We start from the raw sequence: 24,880 nt of genomic DNA on the forward strand, positions 1-24,880 counted from the left end.
AACACAAAATTTTATTAGACTCAACACAGAATTTTATCAGACTCTGACCTTAAGCTGTTTATTGTCTAACAGGAAGAAGGGATAGGTGTTAAGAGAGAATAAAGTACAAAGTAACAAGTCAGAGAAGTAAAAGACTGCACTAAGAGATCAAAGAAAGCAAAAGACTACACAGAGGAGCAGTCTGAGATGATTAGAAGGGATTGAGATTTATGGGATGCATTGAGATGTTCGATATTGGACATTCCAGTGGGAGGAAATACTACCAATAATGACTAGCAAGTAATCTATTATGTGAGGATGTTAACTGTACATGAAATGAGCCAATGCAAATTGAACTTCAGCCTAATCCCCATACCCCAGCAGAACAAAAACAAAGGAAAAAGTCATTTCATCAAAATATTTGAGGTTTTAAAAGTAGTGTCATTGTAAGAAAATTTCAAAATAAATATATAGGTCAATAAATAGTTAACCAATTAAACAGTACTCTAAGAAGCTAGAAAACAAATGTGTATTTTTGATTATACTATTAAATAAGTGTTTCTAAAATAGGTCAGCATGGTAGGTCATCCCTGTAATACCAGAGCTTTTGGAGGCTAAGGTAGGAGGATTGCTTGAGGCTAAAAGTTCAAGACCAGTCTGGCAATATAATGAGACCCCATCTCAAGAAAAAACAAAAAAATTAGCTGGGCATGGTAGCACATGCCTGCAGCCCCAGCTACTTGGAAGGCTGCAGTGGGAGGATCACTTGAGGCCAGGAGTTTGAGGTTACAGTGAGCTATGATCACATGACTATACTCCAGCCTGGGCAACAGAATGAGACCCTAAAACTAATAAATACATAAATAAAAACGAAAGTAAAAAAGGGCAGAATAGAAGTATTCACAATTGAATTTACAAGTATGTAATTACAAGAAAATTAAAAAGGAGAATAAAGACTTTTGTATAACTTACCAACATAAAATGAGCTGTTGGAATGCAATAAACTTTCAGTCCATAAGCGACAAAGTTCACTTTCAGTCAGAGCTTCAACTCCATAACAAGCTTGATACTCTACTTTTGGTAGTACATAAACTGGAAATTGCTGCAATGCAAAATTATACTTTTTCAAAGCTTTATTAATTTACTATTAATAGCAAATACATTTGCCTATACAGCTTTGCCACTTTCAAAATGCTTTCAGGTAATCTTATTTCATCCTTTCAATTACAGCAGGAGTCACACTGTAAGGTGGATACATTCAGGCCTGATGAACAGAAGAATGTTTGGTGCCAAAAGGTGGATGGATGAAAGAGATCTCTCCTCACCATTCCCATTTGTGACCAAAATCAACATACCTCCCCACATAGGCAAGGTTTGATTTTGGTCAGGGAATGTGACTGACAGCAGACTCCTTGCAACAAAGCCTATCATACATAGTTGCCCAAAGGCTCAAAGCCAGATGCTGGGAAGCACTGACTTTTTTATATACTAGTCATTTTCAAGAGGATAAAAAAGGTAGAATTTTTTTCTCCTTTAAAGCATGAGTCACATCGTCTTAGGCTCAAATACTCTGAGCAGCTCGTTTCATTCTACAAATGAAAGAGCACTAATGCCTACATTAACACCTGTTTGTCATTATCTTCAATTTAACGGCTTTATTTCAGACACGAAGTATCTGACAAATTATCCATCCAAATTCACTGGTCAGGACACTACATAAGTAAAATGACTGTACCTATTACTGGCCTAAGGGAGCGTAAGCAAAGAAATACATGTTGTTCACTGTGCTTATGCTATCTCATTATCTTCAAAGAAAACTCTACTCTTAACAGGAGTCTATTTCCAGTTGCAGAAAGAGAAACACGATTTAAGGTACTTAACTTGAACTTATAAGGCTAATTAGTACTTCTGACATTATACTGTGTCACCATTTACAGATTTGAAAATATTTCATCAGTATTTCTTAATTCTTGATTTTTACAAAGTGGCAAAGAGTGGCCTTGGTACAATGGTGGTGTAAGAACAATTCAAATCCACTAATATTTTTGTTATCAACAGTAAGTGCTGTTTCATGTGATTTGCCCTTGAACTACGTGCATGTGAGAAATCTGGTGATCTTGTTAAAATGTAGAATCTGGGGTGGAGCCCAAGATTTTACATTAATAACAAGCTATTGTTCCAGGGACCATACTTTCAGTAGGTAAGGCCTCCAGTGTGTCTTCTCAATTAAAAACAAAATTAAATGTGATTAAGATTTTACCAATAAAGCATTTTACTATGTAATTTTGCAAATAGTTATCTGCATATGATTTAGTCTCTCGTAACTTCAGAGCAAATAGGAGGTCGAGATAAATTTGCTCAGGCTGGGTGCAGTGGCTCATGCCTATAATCCCAGCATTTTGGGAGGCTGAGGTGGGAAGATTACTTAAGGCCAGGAGTTCAGGATTAGCCTGGATGAAACAGCAAGACACTGCCTCTACAAAAAATTAAAAAAAAAAAATTAGCTGGGCATGTGGCACATGCTTACAGTTCTAGTTACTCAGGAGGCTGAGGTGGGAGGATCACTTGAGCCCAGAAGTTCAAGGAAGCAGTAAGCTATGATCGTGCTACTGCACTCCTGCCTGGGCAACACAGCAAGACTCTTGTCTCTTTTAAAAAAAGAATGAATGAAATTTGCTCAAGGACACATAGCTAGTTTACAGCAGAACTGAAAAAAGTTGACTGAGAAAAAGGATCACATTTCTGGATTAGAAATGGGTAAGAGTTAATTCCATATATTTTAAAAAAATTTTAAATATGTATTATTTCTAAAAAGCAAATACTTTGGGAGATTTTCTTTGATAAAACTACTCTATCTATAAAACCAAGTCCTAAAACCAGTTTAATTTCTGTATGTATTCTACTGCCATCTCCAGGAAGCCAGGGGAAAAAAACAGGCCTGAACATTTCATCTTTCCTTAGTATCCCAAAATTGAAGTAAAAATTTAAGGATAATCAAAATTTTCATACTGTAAAGTTTACTATTTTTTTCCCTTGATAAATGGCTCCCCAAGTAAAAGCTTTTCTTGGTTCTGTTCCAATTTTTCACATAAAGCACTTAGGATACTTGGTTCATTGAGACAGACACTAATAGATATTATGACATCATCCAAAGTTCCTGGGTATGGATTTCATAATCATGTATTGAACTCAGTAAATTCTGTTTTATATCTTGTGGTCCAAATTAGCCTCTTTATTATTATTGTTTTTTTGAGATGGAGTTTCACTCTTGTTGTCTAGGCTGGAGTACAATGACGCAATCTCAGCTCACTGCAACTTCCGCCTCCTGGGTTCAAGCGATTCTCCTGCCTCAGCCTCCCGAGCAGCCAGGTTTATATGTGCACCACCAGGCCTAGCTAAGTTTTGTATTTTTTTAGTAGAGATGGGGTTTCACCACGTGGGCCAGGCTGGTCTCGAACTCCTGAGCTCAGGTGATCTACCTGCCTTGGACTCCAAAAGAGTTGGGATTACAGGCGTGAGCCACCGTGCCTGGCCTAGCCTCTTTATTTTATCCCATCACTTGAGACTGGCTGATGTTTTAGGTTCTCCTTTAAAGTGCAACTCTTATTAAGCAGAGTTTTGGTAAGGAAACATAAATGATACTGGAAACTAAAATGACAACTAAAATAATTGAAGAACTGAGGAAAAATAAAGAAGAGATGAGGTTCTTGGACAGCAGAGGTTGAAGACACTTCTAAGTATTTCAAAGCTCTAAGCAAGTTGGTTTTTAGGTAGGAAATACTAATGGGGGATGTAATTTTGCTGAATTAGTTTAAATAGTACCACTTACAACATTTTCAAACTGGTGCCTCAACCTCCCTAAAGTTCCCTTAGTCAACAATATCACCCCCTCACCATTTTCCTCATTTACTCGGTGCCTATTTACTGAATTTCCATAGGATAAAATATTTTGGAGAAACAGAGATGAATAGGACATAATTCCAAGGGGCATACATTTTACTAAGAGATTTAAACCATAAACTACTACATATAATAACGGGGGCAATGTAAGCATTCATTGAAAATTTTAAAATTTTATTCTGAGTTTGACACAATCAAAAATATAAGGCTTCTATTTAGACAGTCTTTAGGGTGTGACTATTTTGATATATTTTGATGAAGAATGAATTTTCTTCTATAAGGTTATGTCTTGAAATTTACAAATTTCACCTTAGTCAAGTGAATTACAATGTCCTTACCAAGCTGTCTTGTTCAAGAATTAAACTGGTATCCAAAATTTCCCTAGGCTATTCTTACTTAAGAGATACCGGCCATCAACAATTTCTAAGTGCTGTAAGCTGAAAAAGAAATACAAAGTGGTATGGGTTCACAGAGTAGGAAGTTAAAGAAATGAGGTTAGCCTCAAAATAAATCAGAGAGATAGCAAGAATCAAAGAAATAAAACCTTGAAAATACAATCTATAGGACTGATACTATATGTATTCAAGATGTTCAAGCTTATGGTTATTAAGTTTATTAGTTAACACAGATGAGGCAGGAAAAATTAGCAAATAAAGTCAAATCTTTTAATTCACAGGATGTTATAGCATTTATCTAGGAGGAGACTATCAAACCTACAGAATTTTGTCATTCCTTGAGTTTCTCTTGTAAAGAGCACTAAAACCAAACAGTTTTCAATTAAAGCCATTTGGTTTCTAAAATTTCAAGTTTGAATCAATGATAAAAACTAAATTATGTGAATTAGAAGTTTAATAATTTAGGACTTTATAATCTTCCTTCTATTTAACAAAAGATAAAAACATTATCAAGCACAAGTTCCACCAAGTCCACTGGATTTGGGTGGACAAAGTGTACATCCTGGATCTGGATGGGTTGGCCTTAGTTTATCATAGTAGTCAAACCCTCATGCCGCTGTTATTAGCAATGTGGAAAAGTTGGCACTTTTAAAAAATTTTTTTTGAGATAGAGTCTCACTCTGTTGCCCAGGCTGGAGTGCAGTGGTGCGATCTCGGCTCACTGCAAGCTCCGCCTCCCAGGTTCACGCCATTCTCCAGCCTCAGCCTCCCACGTAGCTGGGACTACAGGCGCCTGCCACCATACCCGGCTATTTTTTTGTATTCTTAGTAGAGAGGGGGTTTCACTATGTTAGCCAGGATGGTCTCAATCTCCTGACCTCGTGATCTGCCCACCTCAGCCTCCCAAAGTGCTGGGATTACAGGCGTGAGGCATCACACCTGGCCCAGTTATTCTTTAATATGATACAGTAGTCAGGAAGTACTCCACAATGATCAATAGTAGAACATCACTAGTCTGGATTCACCTGATCCCTACCTCAAAACACAGACATTCAAAGTGGTCAGTGATGATTCTTATTGGGCAGTGGGTTAGATAACAAGAGACAGAGACACCAAAACTTGTTTTTTTAAATGTGTACTGTGACAAATACATACAACAGAAAAAGTCCTCAAGAAAAATTAAAGGAAACACACTTTAATATTACATACTCAATTATAATATAGAAGATTCCCTTTATTTACCAGAACTCAGTAGTCATACACACAAAAAAATGCAAACTAATCTGAAAGAGAATTTCAAATATGAAAAATTTTTAAAAGAAGTAATTATTCAAATTGCAGCAATACATTTTTTTTCCTGAGGAAAATATTTATAAACCCAAAAGAAACAACAGGGGAAAAAAGAAAGGAAGAGATTTGGTCTTCTAACAGTCCTGAAAAGACCTTACATATGTGTGAAAGGCCATCTTTCAAAAGTTCTACTTGGACTTCTAAAGTAAGTCAACAAGAGCCCCAAAGTGAAAAGAACTCGAGTTCACATGTAATAATGGAAATCCAAATTCCCAGAGAAAACAGGTATATATGTGCCAATCTAGATGTAATCTATGATGATGCCATTTTTAAAAAAGTTTATAAAGGTGGAGTACCCCTTATCTGAAATGCTTGGGACCAGAAGTGTTTCAGATTTTGGATTTTTTTCTGGATTTTCGAATATTTACATATACATAATGAGGTATCTTGGGGACAGGACTCAAGTCTAAACACAAAACCCTTTTATGTTTCATATCCACCATATACATAGAGCCTGAGAGTAATTTTATACAATATTTTATATACTTTTACACATGAAACAAAGTTTTGACTGGAGTTTGGACTGTGACCCATCATACGAGGTCATGTGTGGAATTTTCCACTTGTGATACCATGCCGGAGCTTAAAAGTTTTCAAACTTTGGAGCATTTTGAATTTTGGATTACGGCTGCTCAATCTGTATATTCCAAGCATGAATGTTACCGGCATTTATGGCTACTATATACAAACACTTTCCCTTATTAAAATCGATCTCAGCATTTTAGTAAAAACAAAACACAAAAAACAAAACTCAACCTGAAGATACTACTATGAGTGCTCAACAATTTAAACTTCACAGTAATGGCATGTTAAGTATCTATTGATTATTTATGTGATCATATTCTAACTCCGCAAATAACAACTTACTCTTCTGATTTTCTTCCGTTTTTTAGAACGTGGTCTTGTCTCTATCCTCTGGACACTGCAGCGTACGAGTAACAACAGGTCTTGCAGGCTAAATAACTTATAAACAAAATTTCCTTCCTGAGGAGCTAGGTATTCCGATGTATCTTCAACATAGTCCTGAAGTTCATATGGCAATCCTTTAAAAATAGTATTTCTCATTTTTAAAATACATTAGCTCTTACCCATCATAAGCAAGGATACAACAATTCAATTAACTATTTTTAAACTTCTATCATCTTTAATTTTCTACTTCTCTGCCTAAGGGACCCTCACACTATTACCATTTCTGTTTACTTTTACTGGAACTGCAGTAAGAGCTGAAATCCTAGCTTTAAGGTTCTTCTCCTTTTAACCTTCGCTAACTCTAGGCAAAGTATAAATTCGTGAGACAGCATACCATGTGAGAAAAATAAAGTTTAAAAAGTAATGTTATTCCTAATCTAGGCAGAGCTGAGGAGCAGATTTATTTCACAAAACCAAAAAGTATAAAACTGCAGTCCAACACCAAGTATAAATAAATTTTAAATCAATCAATGTTTATGATTATTCTGGATGCACTTACCCTTCACCAATTTGACAAATCACATTACCTATAGCTTAGCAGTCACTGTACATGTTAGATAAACACAAGTTGCAAGACCCATACGCCTTTGTATACATATCTAGAGAGGATTATTTTGGAAGCTGAAATACTGATCAATAGATTGAAAAAATGAAATATCAGTGACTATATGACAATTACAAAACAGGTTATGACAAAGTAAAGGAACGAGGGAGAAAAACCTAAGGAAAAAGAACAAGTAAAACACTGTAAGCTCTTTGTAAATATTTACTTACGTCCTTTTGGCTTCTGAAATGCAGAAGGCCATCCAGATTTCGGCCAACTAGAGGAGTCTGAAGGACCAGACAATTGCTCAGAAACAGAAGGCTGTTTAGAATTTTCTAAATTCATTAAGGGCAATTCGGGTACTTTTCTGGAAATTGGCTTTAAGAGCTCATCCTGCATTTTTAAAATCTCTCCAACTGGATCAAATTTTTTATATACTCGTTTGATAGGTTTTTTTAAAACACATGACTCTTCAGGACTACAAGCAGTATTAGCCTGGTTTCCTACAGAAGCCTGTCCTGAGGAAGAATTTGGACTAGCTGGTCTAGAACTTAAGTTAGAACCCACAACAGCTGTCTTTCCATCACTATTATTTTTACACTCTGTATCAATGATTAAACACTCCTCATCTGTATCACTGCTGCAGAGAACTGTATCTTCGGTTTTTGCTGCTTCTGATCCAACAGTCTTTTCCTTTGAGTTGTCTAGGTTTTCCAGAACATTAGGTCTTTCACCATCAGCATGTACCATATCTATAGTCATATCATTTTTATTAGAAGTTTCAATTTCCTGAGAATTTTCTAACTGTAAGGCATCAGATATTTTCAAGTCACTATCTTGTATCAAAGGCTTGTCAGAATTTGATACCTTTTCACATGATTCAAATCCCTGATCATCTTTATTTTTGCATTCCTCAGGGCCACCATCCATACCAGTGACCAGCTGTTTCTCCTTTTGCAATTGTTCCATCAGAATCTGAGATAAACTTCTAGAATTAGCAGAAATGTCTGGTGCACTTGGTGCCACAGTTGTAGTTCCTGCTTTGGGGGCTGTAGGAGCATCTGTCATGTTAGGTACTGTGGAAGTACTTGCTGGACTTGGTGATTTTGATGCTTTGGTGGTGGTTACTCCAAAAGTTTCAAGTTCTGTGACATCATCATCAAAATCCAGATACAAGTTTTCAAGACTCTCAATTTTTCGGCACTCGTTGACTTCACAGGACATCTTATGTAAATAAATTGGTAAAGTATTAGTAAAAATTTCAAGCCACCCTACCTATCTCTTAATGTCCCTATCCCTGTCATACATACTTCCTGCTCTTTTAAAGTAGAAAGAAAAGTCTAATGATTGTAAAAGGTTCTTGTTTAAGATGACAACAAACTACTACCAGCTATTATTAACCTTATCTTCCCACTGAAATGTTCATGATAACAGGCAAATTTGCCAAGTTATAATAGCACAAGAAATGGAATATTTACAAACTACCACATCTCAAGAGGAATTTCAACAAATCAAAAAATAGACAAGACCACAAAGAAGAAATGTAGGGCCAAATGGGAGGCAGATTTTCATTTATGTCTACTCTATAGGCTCCTGCAGAGACACTTGGTCTTAGCTGACCAGGAGGAAAGTCCCTCTGCCACTGTGAGGACGCTGCTTTCTAATGCGTCCAGAGAAGTGTCGCCAGCTTCTGGTGCACCCTTAATATCAACCAGTGACTTTCTTTCCACAACTACTCAGGGAAAACAACTCTCAGCAATAAAAGATGGGGCAAAAATTGACAGAAGGTGGTTTATTGTATTCTGAGACATGAAGTCATAAATGTTGTTTTTCATGTACTGTTTTGGTAATGGAAAAACTACACACAGCTTTAACTTATTCAGGACTACACTGTCCCCTCTACAAGGAGACAAGCACCAGAAGACCTCTCTTCAATCTGACAGAGCACTTTAAATACCACAGAAATTTCGTAACTGGTTATGTACATCCACTAGCCTTACAGTTGAGGATTTAAGAGAAAGGTTCTAACAGTCAACAGTAGTGAGTAAGAAAGATCAACTCATGTAAGTTACTTAACCTCTCTGAACCTCAACAGCCTCATCTCTAAAACAGGTACAGCAGGGGCATCTTCTTGGATTTGTTCTCAAGATTAAGTGAGAAATTATATATAGAAAATCTCTTGGCATAGTGCCTGTCACATAATAAGTAGCCTCTCAGTAAATGGTAGCTAGTGAATGGTAATTCCTACTAAAAGACTACCAAATTTAGTAAAAAAGTATAATTAAACTATATGCTGCTTATGTGAGGCATTCCTACACAAAAAGGTTAAAAACAAAACAACTACAGATGCCATCAAGAGATAAAAAGAGGAAGAATAGCAATGAAAGTGTTAGACAAAGCAGAATTCAAAGCAAGAAGCGTTATATAGAAAAGGGAGAAATGCTAGTTTGAAAAAAGAAAATCCATGATAAACAGATAGTGGTCATAAATTTTTATTGTACAAACTGAAAAATAAAAGAAAAATTTGACAGAGACACAATTATACTAAGTCAATGAGATACTGTCTCTAAGTAAAAAATAAAAAGGAATACAGAAAGTATGAATAATATTAAACGATGAGAATATATATGAAAGATTGAAAATACATATATAAACAGACTACAAAGATATACTTTTTCCCTTTCCAAGAATCCAAAGGGCATTTCAAAAAATGAACTATAAATTAATATACAAAGAAAATCTCAATATAGACCAAAGCAGAATCTGATACTCTTATTCTATGTTCAGAAGGAAATAAAATTAGATATCATTAAGAAAAATGTAAACAAACAATAAACTCAAGCACTTGAAAATTTAAAAACATTCCAAATTGTTGGACTACAGAAATCAAAATAATTCCAGAACACTTAGCAACATAAATTAGACTAATAGACATTAAGAAGTATAATAATTTGAGGCAAAAAAGGCATTATCATCCTCTCATTTTTACTTACTTTTGCTAGTAAGCAAAAAAAGCATTATCATCCTCTCATTTTTACTTACTTTTACCTGCACAATCCAGAAAAAGCATTTTACTCCAAGTTCAGGGCCTGAAAACTCAGGCTGTAATTTCAGAGAAAGCTCATTTACTTCTGGTTCACCCTGACTCCTGAGGTGCAGCCCCTTTGGGGTCCAGGCCCTTGGTGGAAAACTGAAGTTTTCCTTTTATCCCCCTAGTCCTATGATGCTGCCAAAAGCACAGTTCATTTTCTTAGTTGCCTCTTCAGAACTGGCACATATAATCCAAGGAAAAAATGACCCTAAGTAATAGGCTTACCTTCTGGGAATCCTGTTTTCTTCAGTATCTCAGCCCTACAATTCCTCACTATCTTGTTAGCTTTTTGATACTTCTAAGAAAGACATTTTAATATTTGTCCAGCTTTTTTAGATGTCATCAATAAAAGGAGGGTCCAAATTACCTGGTCTACCATTACTGAAAGAAGCCACTGTCAATTTTCATCCCTCTTAACCTACCTCATGTTTCTTCTTGTTACTGCCTGACATTCACCTCAATATAAGTTTTAGGCAGATTTTTAAAAGTAAAATGTGTAAGAAGAAAACATAAGTTAAAAATGCTTTATGACATATGTATCATAAAAATATTAAAAGGCAAATGGCAAAGAGACAAACATAAACAAATATAAAAACCAAAAGGCCAATATCCTTAAAATTGTATGAGCTCTTAAGTACAAGAAAAACATTTTTATATTTTAAAATTTTGTTTGCTTCCTCATTTTACTCAAGTTTCTGTTCACATTTCCTATCCTCAGAAAAACCTTCTTAATCGTGAATATAAAATGACCCCTTCCCCACCCATCTCTCTATTTCCCCTTAACGTACTCTATTTTTCTCCATAGCATTTACCACTACCCGCTTTTTTACTGTATCTGGGCCCTCTGCCACTTATTTAAGGTCTGAGGGAAAACAGGTTTTGTTTTTATTCACTGCTGCTTCCTCCCTGCATAGAATAGTATCTGCTTAATAAAAACTTATGGAATGAATGAATCAAGTTCTCTATAAACAATGTATTTAAAAATAATGGAAAAAATATTTTAAAATACAGAATAATAAAAGCTAATATTTACAGAGTGCCAAGTGTTACTCTAAATGCTTTATATGTACAAATTCATTTAAACCTAAACAATCCTATGAGTTAGGTAATATCATGATGCCCATTTTACAGATAAGCAAACTAGACACAGAGATATTATGTAATCTGCCCGAGGTCACATAGCTACTAAGTATACTGAAGATTAACAATCTGGCAAAATACTTTCTGTAACAATCAAATTAAGCTCACCTGTTCCTTTTCACACTTAAAAACTCTTAGATATGGGTCAGGTGCAGTGGCTGACGCCTGTAATCCCAGCACTTAGGGTGGCTGAGATGGGTGGATCACCTGAAGTCAGGAGTTTGAGACCAGCCAGGCCAACATGGCGAAATCTCATCTCTACTAAAACTACAAAAAATTAGCTGGGTATGGTGGTGCACACCTGTAATCTCAGCTACTCGGGAGTCTGAGGCAGGAGCATCGCTTGAACCCGGGAGGCGGAGGTTGCAGTGAGCAGAGATCGCACCACTGCACTCCAGCCTGGGTGGCAGGGTGAGGTTCCATCTCAAAAAAATAAAACTCTTGAATATGAATGAGACCAATTAAACAAAACCTCATATTAACCACCACCATCAAGGAGTTTTCACTACATACATAACTAAAAACCGTGCTCAGCCTTTAACATAAAATATCAAACTTAACCCTCATAATAACCTCGTCAAGTAGGTACTACTTCCTTTCATGTATGAAAGGAGAAAACTTAGGCTGAGGGAGGTTAAGTTAGTTGCCTAAAGTCTAGCTAGACTCAAAATTCAATTTCAGTTTGAATCTAAAGCCTGTATTTTTAACTACTAGGTTTAGGGATTTGCAATAAAACTTTATGCTTCAAAAGGATAAACAAGTACATTCCCCTTAGGGGAAAAAAAAAGCATTACATACGTCCATTTCAGATATAAACTCTTCAGGTTTGTCCATAAAGACTGCAGAGACTGGAACAGATGTGTTTTTGGACATCATAAATTTTAACGGAACTTCATGAAAGATTTGATTTCTCTCTCTCATAGTCATTTTCTTTTGGGGAAGTGGTGAATTAATATATATTACTTTAACTGGTTTTGAACCTTAAAACAGAAACCAAAGAAAAGAGGTGATTAGTAGCTAATTGTGATATATTTTTTAAAAACAGGATGTATGACATGAGGATCACCAAACAAAGAGACACAGGAGAATGGCAGCACATGTCCCATATATTTGCTACCCTTAGACTAGCAGATATTAAAGTCCTTTAGAAATCTAAGGGCAAGAAAATCCAACTGGCAGGAGAAAAATGTCTTTCTAGCAATGTTTAAAAAGGATTTTCTGGTTTTTACTATTATATTCTTACTGTCATTATTACTCAGTTTCTTATAGGAACTTGCAAAAAGTGATGAAATATTTACCACATAGAATATATTACATTTAACTCTAATTTGTAGTTTTGTTTCAATAGACATAGTCTTTCATTTATTGTATTTATGCTGTGACATATATTAACTCTGAAAGATATTTAAAAAATTAAATATCAAAACAGTATGGACATAATTTCTTATATACAGGAATATGCAAATATTAATTTTATTGTCAAAAGAAAGACTACCCTATTGCTTATATGTATAGACTTACTGTTATTCCAAATTCCGATAATGAACAAGTAAATAAGTCATAAAAACTCACCCATTTGAGGTTGTCTACTAAAGTACTACGTTCCTTTCATTTCAGTGAAAGACAGAACAACCTGACCATTTCATGTATTTCTTGGCCACCCTATGCCATCATTTTGTCTCTAACTCTCACCCTTAAACATGACTACAGGTGCTATAGACCTAATTAATTCATTTAGTAGTGCTGAGCCTAAAGTAGCTTTACACATAAAAAAGTTTTACTGAATGTGTCAAACTTACATCCTCCTTAAATCAGTACTTTGATATCTGACAACTGACCATCTATATTTAGACAGCTGAAATGAAATGGTTCCAACCTCTTTTTTCTTTTTTTAAAATTTTACTTTAAGTTCGGGGATACATGTGGAGAATGGGCAGGTTTGTTACATAGCTATACATGTGCCATGGTGGTTTGCTGCACCTATCAACCTGTCATCTAGGTTTTAAGCCCTGCACGAATTAGGTACTTGTCCTAATGCTCTCTCTCACCTTGCCCCCCATCCCCTGACAGGCCCCGGTGTGTGTTGTTTCACTCTGTGGGTCCATGTGTTCTCATTGTTCAACTCCTATTTATGAGTGAGAACATGCAGTCCAACTTCTCTTTTTTGAGAGCATTATTTGACATAGCAAATTACAAACCTGCAACAGGTATTACTTGAATACACACTGGAATTTCCCACTGTTCCTTGTACGTTGGTCCATGATTATTTAATAAGGTAAATAATGACTGACTAGTTAGAGCTATCTGAGGGTGATATCTGGAAACAAGCTTCTCTGCATTTGGATCTTTACTAATATCCTGAAAAACAACAAGTAATTTGTTACTTGGTTATACTTATTGAAAATTTCTTCAATAAAGAACAAAAAAAGTCAGAAAGGGGACTTTGGGACAATCGGGTTAGATATATTTTGTGAGATATCAAAGATTATTTAGGAAGATCCAACGTTGCCTTGGTACTTACATAATGCATAGCTTCAGCTGTTTGTTCTGACGTTTCGATGGTAGTTATATCGTCCTTTGAGAGCTGCAACTTTATAGGCATTGAGGGAAATACTGTTTTCACATATTTTACACTGCCCTAAATATGAAAAAAAAAAATCATTTTATTGCAAAAATCGCAATGTATTTTTTTCTAAGAAAAGTATCTTTCATCATATGAAACTCTTAACTTGAACTTTATAATTCTACTAAATGTAAACATCAGATTTAGAAACTTTATGCCAAGATATTCATGTTTTTGCTTAACAACCACTACCTGTGGGTTTTTTTTTTTTTTTTTTTTTTGAGACTAAGTCTCACTCTGTTGCCCAGGCTGAAGTGCAGTTGTATGATCTCAGATCACTGCAACCTCTGCCTCCTGGGTTCAAGCAATTCTCTCACTTCAGCCTCACGAATAGCTGGGATAACAGGTGTGTGCCAGCACGCCCAGCTAATTTTTGTATTTTTAGTAGGAACGGGGTTTCGTCATATTGGCCAGGCTGGTCTCAAACTCCTGACCTCAAGTGATCCGCCTGCCTCGGCCTCCCAAAGTGCTGGGATTATAGGTGTGAGCCATCATACCAGGCCAGTTTCATAGAATTTTTCCTGCCACTTTAAAGTCTATCCTCTCCTTTCAGGAGATACAAATCATAACAGGGGATGGTAGAAACTCCAAAATATCCTCTCCACACACTTATTTCCAATATGTTTGTCAATAAAATCCCATTAAAAAAAGGGGCTTTCTGCTTGTATTCAGGGGCATTCAGATGGGTGGTAAGAAAAGAAAATCAAGGAACAAAGTAGTGACATTCTTAAAAACATGAAGTATTTCTATCCACAGAATAAAAAGAAAGGGAAACAGATTGGTATTACATATTTTAAAAGTTATCTAATTATTGCTTAAAATTTAAATACAATGTCTATATAAAATATACATGAGCCAGGTGCAGTGGCTCACTCCTGTAATCCCAGCACTTTGGGAGGCTGAGGCAGGTGGATCACCTGAGGTCAGGAGTTCGAGACCAGCCTGGCCAACATGGTGAAATCCCCACTTCTACTAAATATACAAAAATTAGCCGGGCTTGGTGGCAGGCGCCTGTAATTCCAGCTACTCGGGAGGCTAAGGCAGGAGAATCACCTGAACCTGGGAGGTGAAGGCTGCAGTGAGCCGAGATCATGCCATTACACGCCAGGCGACGAAAGAGAGACTCTGTCTCCAAAAAAAAAAAAAAATATATATATATATATATACACACACACACACAGACACACACAATATTTCAGACAAAAAAAAAGCTTATATCCTCTGATAATAAACCTTACCAATGCAAGAAGAGTTTTTTCTAACTTTAATCCCATCTCTACTCTGAATGGGAAGAATCCCATTAAGCTGGTGACCTCGTGGAGAGTATAGAATTCTGAATACTTTTTCACTTGTTCAATGCAAGCTCTTAAAATTTTCTGAGAAATAGAAATTAAGAAAAATTCATTTGTATTGTATTTCTCTAATAATGCAAAAAGAAAATTTTTAGTTACATGTGACTATGTAATTATTCATTGCAAAAATTAGCCCGATTTCATTAATCAAGCTACTAATACACACATTGTATATTCTTTATTTTCATATTTTTAACCCAGTTACTTACAATATTGATGTTTAATACTAAAATTAGCAGTCTCATTAAAATTTAAAATTAGAGAAGACACATATTTTCCATGTTATTTAAGAAACTGTTAAAGGCACATAAAAATTTCAACACACTTTTCTGCAATCAAAGCAGTTATATGAATAATTAGAAATTAAGTAGTATACTCTAAAAACATTCCCAAGCACAATCAATTAATGAAGTAGTTATCTTACAGGTCACTCTAACCTATAATCTAAAAAAAATCAATGAGAAATGTTATAACTAATCCAAATGATGGAGTACTTAGTATTTTCTTTCCTCCAAACTGTTTTCAAAATATTAATGACTTATCAGGAAACGTAATCAGTAAGTTAATAAAATTCACAGCTTTCTGTGAGAATAATATGTGCCACTTCTGATAATATAGAAACAATTCAGAGATGCACAGCTGTTGGGGGTGGGGAAGAGTTGTTTGATTAAAACACACACACACATTATCTTCTAAGATACATATTTTTTCTTCTTCTGTCAATGAACCTTATCTGAAATGTCTTAGAAAACATTTTAGGTCATAAAAGCTCTTGACATCTTCTTTATGTATTATCTTTATCCTATATATCTACATCCCCTCTCCCTTCACATATTTGTAAAATATGTCACGTTACAAATCAGTAACTTTACTCCAGTATATCTTTTCATCTATAGTTTCAGAACCCCTTCCGCCCTTTTCTAATCTCTACTGCCTGCTATCTTTCACATTTTATCTCTTCATCTATGCTTTTCATGGAAGATCTATTTAATTCATGGTATCATTTGTAACTAACACAGATGTGGACTAATATGGAAAAGTTTTAAAAAATCTGAGTCAACTGCAAACTCGTATCTGCAAAATATCTTTGCTCCTTATTTGTACTATTAGTTAACTTTCACTTGCAACATTCCCTTCCTATGGTAGTTATTACAAGAATTTGAATATGCAAAGGAAGGTGATAAATAAGAACTACGTGAAATAGAGACCATTCTTGTTAGATATTCATTGGCACATCATTCCTGGTAAAACTGTGGTGGATGTTAGTGTTTTTAACTGAATTTACTTAATTCAGTAACTACAGCAAGAGAGTCAAAGGAAAATCTAAGACAGTTTTACACCTATACTCTGATACATTATACAATTATCAAAGTATTTTACAACTGGTATGTATTCGATTAACTAAACGATCATTATTTAGCTTATGTAGCAAAAAAAGTTTTATATTAATAATTTATCTTTCTTTGAAAAATAACTAACTGAACACAGGAAGTTAAAAGATTCAGGCTGTTCCCCATCACTCACCCACTGAGTGCTATTAGTATTTAATACTCAAAATATCTTTGAGAATTAAATACACCAAAAGCAAATGCATTTATACAATACAGATCTATCATTATAAAAAAATGCCCCCTAAATTTTATTTTGGGCTGGAAAGGAAAAATATTTCTGGGCTTGGTGAAAAGTGAGGAAAATATGCAAAAACCATAAATCAACACATAGAGGAGAAACTAGAGCAGTGAGCAGTAAGAAAACCTACGAAAGGTGAGGTGGCTTGAGGGCTAATTCTTCAACCAGTTCTAAGATCAGGTGGGAAGCGAAACATAAGACTTCTACATTTAAGCAGGGATTTGAACAGATATATGTACACTTATGTTCGTAACAGCATTATTCATGACAGCCAAAAGGTGGAAGCAACTCCAGTGTTTATCAATGGATGAACAGATAAACTAAATGTAATACACACGCGCACACACAAACACACACACACACAATGGGATATTAATCAGCCTTAAAAAGGAAAGAAATTCTGACACATGCTACTACTTGGACAAATCTTGAGGACATTATGCTAAGTGAAATAAGCCAGTCACAAAAAGACAGATACTGTATGTTTCCTCTTATATGGGGAACCTAGAATAATGAAACTCATACAGACAGAAACAGAATGTGGTTGCCAGGAACTGAGGGGAAGAGGAAACAGGGAGCTACTGTTTAATGGGTACTCAGTTTCAGTTTGGGAAGACGAAAAGTTCTGGAGATGGATGGTGGTGATACTTGCATAACAATGTAAATGTATTTAACGTTATTGAACTGTACACTTAAATGGTGAAAACGGTAAATTTTGTTATGTATACTTTACCAAAATGAAGGAGAAGCAATCACTGAAAATGGTTGAGAATTCTCCAGAACTAATGGAGGCTATAAATCCATAGACACAATAAACACAATCAGCCAGCAGGATTTTATTAAAAAGCATATTTTTATGAAACTCTAAAACACCAAAATTAAAGTACAGTAAGAAAAGACAGAAGCCCTAAAAGAAATGACAATTAGACAACACATTTTTCAACAATAACATGAAGAAGTAGGATTATCTTTAAATATTGTGGAAAAAAGGTAACTGCCAACTTTGAATTGCGTATGAAATACAATGATCTTACTAAAATGAGAACAAGAGAGATAAAAGATTTCCAAATAAACAAAAATGGAGATTGTTCACCATTAAGAGACCCTCATCAAAGGCACATCTAGAATACACAGGTTTTCAAGAGGAATGAAAGAATCTCAGAATGTAGGTTTGAGAAGAAACGGTGGGCCAAAATCTAGCAAACCTGTAGATAAATTAAAACAAATATAGTCCATATAAAACAATAATGTGGGTAAGTTTAAAAAAGAAACAGCATTACAACAAAAATAGCATACAAGTCAAGAGGGATGTAATGAGAGTCAATATGCTCTATGATTTCTATATTGTTTGGGAGGCTAGTTGATATTGAATAATGGAAGTATTGACTATAAAAATTCAAGAGTAACCACTAAGAGAACACAAAGTAGACATGTAAATTCCAAACCAACAGAGAGGGGGAAACTAGGAAAAATGTCAATCCCCTCAAAAGGAGTTAAAAAAAAAAAAAACACAGAAAAAGTAAAACAAGCAAAAACAAATCAATATATACCGTCATTATAATGGATGTAAATCACTAAACTTTCTAATTAAAAGAGATTATCAGATTTTATTTTTAAAACAAAGGAAAGCAATCTAGCTGAACAGTTTTAATCCCACCTACATTTTTGTAGAAATGGACAAGCTGATTCCAAAATTTACATAAGAATGTAAAGAACCCATGATCTCAGGACTACAAAACTACAGTTAACAAGACCATATGGTTTTGGCATCAAGACAGACATACAGATTAATGGAACAAAATAGAGTCAAAAAATTGATCCAGGCTGGGTGCGGTGGCTCACACCTGTAATCCCAACACTTTGAGAGGCCAAGGAGGCAGGTGGATCACCTGAGGTCAGGAGTTCGAGGCCAGCCTGGCCAACATGGTGAAATCCATCTCCACTAAAAATACAAAAAAATTAGCTGGGTGTGGTAGCAGGCGCCTGTAATCTCAGCTACTCGGGAGGCCGAGGCAGGAGAGTCGCTGGAACCCGCGAGGGAGAGGATGCAGTGAGCAGAGATCACGCCACTGTACTGCAGCCTGTGCGAGAGAGGGAGACTCCGTCTCCAAAAAAAATTGATCCACATGATGGTGACGAGGTAACTCAGTAAGGGAAAAAATACCCTTCTCAACCAAACTCTGTGCTAAAGCAGAGTTTCTCAACATTGGCATTACTGACATTTTGGACCACATAATTCTTTGTAGTGTTAGGCTGTCCAGTACACTGTAGGATATTTAGTAGCACCTCTGGCTCTACCCACTAGACGCCATCAGCACCCCTACCAAGCTCTAGACATTGCCAAATGTCCATTAGGAGGCAAAGTCACTCTCAGTTGAAAATGACTATGCTAGAACAACTAGATATTCATACGGGAAAAAATGAACTTTGATCCTTACCTTGTATCTTACACAAAAATTAACTTGAAATCAACATAGACTTATTTTCATGTATAAGTTAAAACTGTAAGCCCTTTAGATTAGGGTTTCTCAATGCAAGCACCCCTGACACTTCCAGCTGGATAACTCCTTGTTGCGGGGGACATCACTCACATGCATTTAGTATGTTTAGCAGCATCCTTGGCCTCTACGCAGTAGATACTAGTAGCATTCCACCAGTTGTAACAACCAAAAATGTCTCACCGTCAAAGTCCTAGGGATGGGTGGGGTGGGGGGGCGGGTCAGGAAGGATTAAAACTGACTCCAGTCTGAGAATCACTTGGGATAGGCAAATATTTCTATGCTAGAACACATGAAATCACTAACCACAAAAATTTTTGATAAATTAGACCATTAAAATTCTGTTCTTTGAAACACTATTTTAAAAATTTAAAAATACATCACAAACTGGAAGAAAACTATATATAATGGAGTTGTATTCAGACTATATAAAGAAACTTTATGGCTTAATAAAAATAAAAGCAAATAAAAAAATCAGCAAAATACTTCAATAGACATTTCACAAAAGAAATGCACTTAAAATGAGTAATTTTTATACGTAAATTATACCTTAATAAAATTGTTTTAAAAATTAAATGTGGATTTAAAAGGGAGGCTTTAGTATTTAATGGCTATATGATGCTCTAACAATAAAAACACAGTGCAATCTTTTAAAAAATGTGGGGGAGAATGAGAAGAGCATAAGAAAAATAATTTCAACTGTTTTCAGTAATCGTATTGATCACTAGTATTAATATTGTTATTTTGAGGCTGTTGTGAGTGTAATGTGGGATAAAGCAAATGAGACATATGAGGTATTTTTCCTTTAAATCTATTTCCTAGTTCTATCCACTGAATTATTCTCAAAACAATGATCAACCCAGGAGCATCCGTAGTGCCCAGATTGTAGTCTTGAAATATCATTTCACACTAAAAGAAACAAGGGCTCTTGAAAATGGCTGATTCCAGGGCCAGGGCAGGAAGTGTACAAAATGAGCCTCAAAGACTACCAGACTGACTGAAAAGCCAGCAGGAAGAGCCTCTCAGTGAGTTAATACTATTTGAGGCTTACAAAGGATAATAATCGTAGTGGACAGAAACACATATATATTTAACTCCATGATTTAATAATAACATTTTAAAAAAAGAAAAGACACCAACATTGGAGAATAAGAAGGAATTTTTTTTTTTAAAAGTGGTATTTAAAAGGAAAGAATCTAGTATTTATTCTGCTACATGGTAAGCTACATGAACTGGGAAACCAAATAGTAAGTAAGGGAAAGCATATCTTTTAAAAAGTATTCCAATGAATAAATGATGCAATCAGAATATTACAACTGTGCAAACCACAGTGAATGAATCCATCTAGGCAGTGAGCATTAACAGCTGGGGTGGTGGGGAAAATGTTAGTTAACATAAAATTTCAGTCAGGAGGAAAAATTCAAGAGATCAATTATAAAACATGGTGATGATAGTTAATTACAATGTATTGTGTTCTTGAAAACTGCTAAGAGAGTAGATTTTAAGTGTTCTCACAACAAAAAAACAGGTTTGTGAGGTAATGCATATGTTAATTAGTCCGGTTTGGCCTTTCCACAATGTATACATATTTAAAAAACATACAGTACAAAATAAATATATACAATTTTAACTTGTCAATAGAAAAAGATAAAATTCAAAACAGAAAAAGAAGAAAAACTGCAACATACATAGCCCATAAAGTTTTTGTATTTGGAATATACAAAGAAATCTTACATATCAATTAGAAAAAATGAACAGTCATTCTGCAAGAAAAAGTGAGCAGGAACATATGAAAACATGCGCTCTCTCTGGCTCTCGCTCTCTCTCTCTCTCTCTATATATATACATATATATATATGTCTGAGATGTGGAGCAACAGAACTCTTAAACACTGCTGGTTAGAATGTAAATTGATATAACCTGGTATAGCCACTTTGGAAAACCATTTGCAAATCTACTCAAGTTGAAGATACGCATACTCTATGACCCAATAATTCCACTTATAGGTATACAAACAGTTCCCAACTTATGAAGGTTCCACTAAATGATTTTTCAAATTTATGATGGTGCCAAACCATTGCAATTTTGTCACAACGTACAGCATTCAATAAAAGACACTCAATAATTTATTATAAAATAGGCTTTGTGTTAGATGATTATGCCTAATTGTAAGTAAATATAAGTATTGTGAGCATATGTAGAGTAGGATAAAATACACTATGATATTTGGTAGATGAGGTGTATGCATCTTTAATTCATTACAGGTTTACTGAGATGTGACTCTATCGTGAGTCAAGAAGCAACTGTATATCCAACAGAAACGTGTGCATATGTGTACCAAAAGAAATGTATGAGAATTTTCTTAAGAGTACTGCTTAGAATAAGCTCCCAACTGGAAACAACCCAAGTTCTGATCAACAGGATAAATTGTAGTTTATTAATATAATGGAAAAATGGACAGAAATGAAAATGAATGAACTACAACTCACACAACCTAAGAATCAAAAAGCACAAAACTGAATGAAAGATGGAAGGCCCAAAAGGATTCTGTTCCCATAAAATTCAAAATCAGGCAAAAAGGGCCAAGCACGGTGGCTCACGCCTATAAACCAGCACTTTGGGAGGCCGAGGCAGGTAAATCGCCTGAGGTCAGGAGTTCGAGACCAGCCTGGCCAATATGGTGAAATCCCATTTCTACTAAAAATACAAAAATTAGCTGGGCATGGTGGCAGGAGCCTGTAATCCCAGCTACTTGGAAGGCGGAAGCAGAACAGCTTGAACCCTGGAGGCAGAGGTTGCAGTGGGCTGAGATCGTGCCATTGCACTCTAGCCTGGGTGACAAGAGCGAAGCTCCGTCTCTTAAAAAAAGAAAAAAAAATCCCAACAAAATCAGGCAAAAGAGAAGTATAACTACCACCCTCCATACACACACAAAAAGCACAGAACTTATCACCACCAAAGCTGGAACACTGATTATTCATTCAAGTAAGGAGAATGTTATTTATTATACAAGAGGACTACACAGGGGGCTTCTGAATTACTGGCATTATTTTATTTCTTGACCTGGATAAGAGTTACGTAGATGTTTACTATATAATTATCTGTTAAGCTGCATCTATTTTTTCTTTCGTTCTATATACTTTTCCATATGTACGTGACATTGTACAACATAAAATTTTAAAACTAAAAGATCTCAGAAAAATATCAGTGAATCTTTGGGATGGGGATGTAAAATACAACTTAGAGAAAATGTGCTGCCACATCAATATGGAAAAAAAATGATGATGTTTATCATTTATCATTAGCTACCAAGTAATGTACTTTGTTAATAAAGTACAGTTTTATATTCACCTAAGAAATATCTACATTGAGCACCTGAGCATTTAAGCGTGCCAGACACTATTCTAGTCATTGGAAGACCACGAGTGAATAAAACAGCACTTACAAAAAGGCACTGTTTTACAAAAACAGTGAGGGGAAGGACAATAAGCAAAAATAAAATGTGGTAAAGGGAAAAGTGAGGGTCATACTACATTCCATAGGGTAATCAGGGACACCCTCATTGATAGGTGACATCTGAACAGACAGAGACCTAAAAGAATCAAGACACTACTACACGCAGAAATCCAGGGAATAGATTGAGAAAAATAGAAACCCCAAATGCCAAAGGACTTAAGGCAGGACTATGCTTGCAGTATTGAAGAAATGTAAAGGCCAGTCCGCAGGTGGGGGAAGAATAACTGATAGGGCAATTTGTAGAAAGTGAGGATGGGGGATGGGAGGGAGGGGAGAGATCATGCAGGCCACTGTAGAACTTTGTAAAGACTCTTCCTAAGAAAGATGGGCTGTAATCCCAGCACTCTGAGAGGCTGACGCAGGAGGATTGTTTGAGGTCAGGAGTTTGAGACCAGCCTGGTGAACACAGGAGGCCCTGTATCTAAAAAAAGTTAGCTACAGTGGCATATGCCCATGTCCTTGTTATTCAGGAGGCTGAGCTGGGGAGGATCACTTGAACCCAGGAATTCAAGGCTGCAGTGAGCTAGGATTGTGCCACTGCACTCCAGCCTGGACTATGACTTATGTATTAAAAACATCATTCTGGTCTTTTAAAAGGCACTATCAAAACAAGAATAGCTGCCAGCTCCTTTTCCACATAGAAAATTATGACATTCCCTTTGGATATATTTAGGTTCACAGAAAATAAAAATCAAATTCGTTTATTTAGAAGAACCATTCTTCTGGTTCGTATTAACAACAAAATTCTTCCTTACAGTGTTTTTTTTTTCCTTCCTTTTTCTGAGACAGGGTCACGTTCTGTCATCCAAGCTGGAGTGCAGCAGCACAATCAAGGCTCACTGCAGCCTCCACCTCCTGGGCTTAAGTGATCTTCCCACCTAAGCCTCCCAAGTAGCTGTGACTAGGACTACAGGCACATGCCACCATGCCAGCTAATTCTTTTTGTATAGATGGGATTTTATTATGTTGCCCAGGTTAGTTTCAAATTACTGGGCTCAATCCTTCTGCCTCGGCCTCCCAAAGGGCTGAAAAAATAGGTGTGAGTCACCGTGTCCGGACTTTTTAAAAAAACAGTGAAAGTGTAACACTCCTGCTGTCCTTCAACTTAGACTGGCTAGTTTTGTTTTTTTAAACTATGGTAAAATTTACCATCTTATCCCTTTTTAAGTGTAGAGTTCAGTAGTGTTAAATATATTAACACTATTGTTCACAGTGACCAGCTTTAAAGGCTTAAACAAATTTAGAATGATATTTGTAAACTCTACTACAAATATATGTGTGTGTGTATATATATATATAGTTAATATTTAAGTAGTATACTTTATTCTTTTTTTTTTTTTGAGACAGGGTATCGCTCTGTCACCTAGGCTGGACTGCAATGGCACAATCTTAGCTCACTGCAAACCTCCACCTCCCGGGTTCAAGAGATTCTCCTGCCTCAGTCTCCTGAGTAGCTGGGATTACAAGCGCCCACCACCACGACTGGCTAATTTTGCTATTTTTAGTAGCGATGGGGTTTCGCTATGCTGACCAAGCTGGTCTCGAACTCCTGACCTCAGGTGATCCACCCACCTCGGACTCCCAAAGTGCTGGGATTAGAGGTGTGAGCCACCACGCCTGGCCTGTTTAAGTAGTATGCTTTAATTTTCTGGTAGGCTCAATGAATGATGGTAGGGTACAAGCTGGGATGATATACAGGTCTTACTAATAAATTTGCATGAATGAGTGAAGTATCCAAAAATGAACTCAGAGTTGAAATTTATCATTTTATGGCTGGTTACCACAAACATAATGAGCACAAGTTCACTTGACCGAGTTTTAAAAGGCCATTCAGACTTTTAGGGACCAGGATAACGCTTTAAACGCTATTCTCTCACAAGAGAAGTCAGTGGGT

General features: G+C 35.9%; 1 protein-coding gene across 8 annotated transcripts in view; it reads right to left on the reverse strand.

The window, feature by feature from the left end:
• Positions 1-24,880, reverse strand: part of ICE2 (interactor of little elongation complex ELL subunit 2) — a 57,649-nt gene that overhangs the window by 19,961 nt on the left and 12,808 nt on the right. For all 8 annotated transcript variants that reach the window (XM_008953238.4, XM_055098463.2, XM_055098464.2 and 5 more), the window contains 7 exons: positions 15,230-15,367; positions 13,890-14,006; positions 13,567-13,726; positions 12,167-12,348; positions 7,368-8,361; positions 6,492-6,667; positions 952-1,081 (listed from right to left, as the gene is read on the reverse strand). In XM_008953238.4, the coding sequence (XP_008951486.1) occupies positions 952-1,081; positions 6,492-6,667; positions 7,368-8,361; positions 12,167-12,348; positions 13,567-13,726; positions 13,890-14,006; positions 15,230-15,367 (1,897 nt within the window). The remainder of the gene's footprint in view (positions 1-951; positions 1,082-6,491; positions 6,668-7,367; positions 8,362-12,166; positions 12,349-13,566; positions 13,727-13,889; positions 14,007-15,229; positions 15,368-24,880) is intronic.

The sequence above is a fragment of the Pan paniscus genome, chromosome 16, assembly GCF_029289425.2.
Source record: "Pan paniscus chromosome 16, NHGRI_mPanPan1-v2.0_pri, whole genome shotgun sequence".
Classification (NCBI taxonomy): domain Eukaryota; kingdom Metazoa; phylum Chordata; class Mammalia; order Primates; family Hominidae; genus Pan; species Pan paniscus.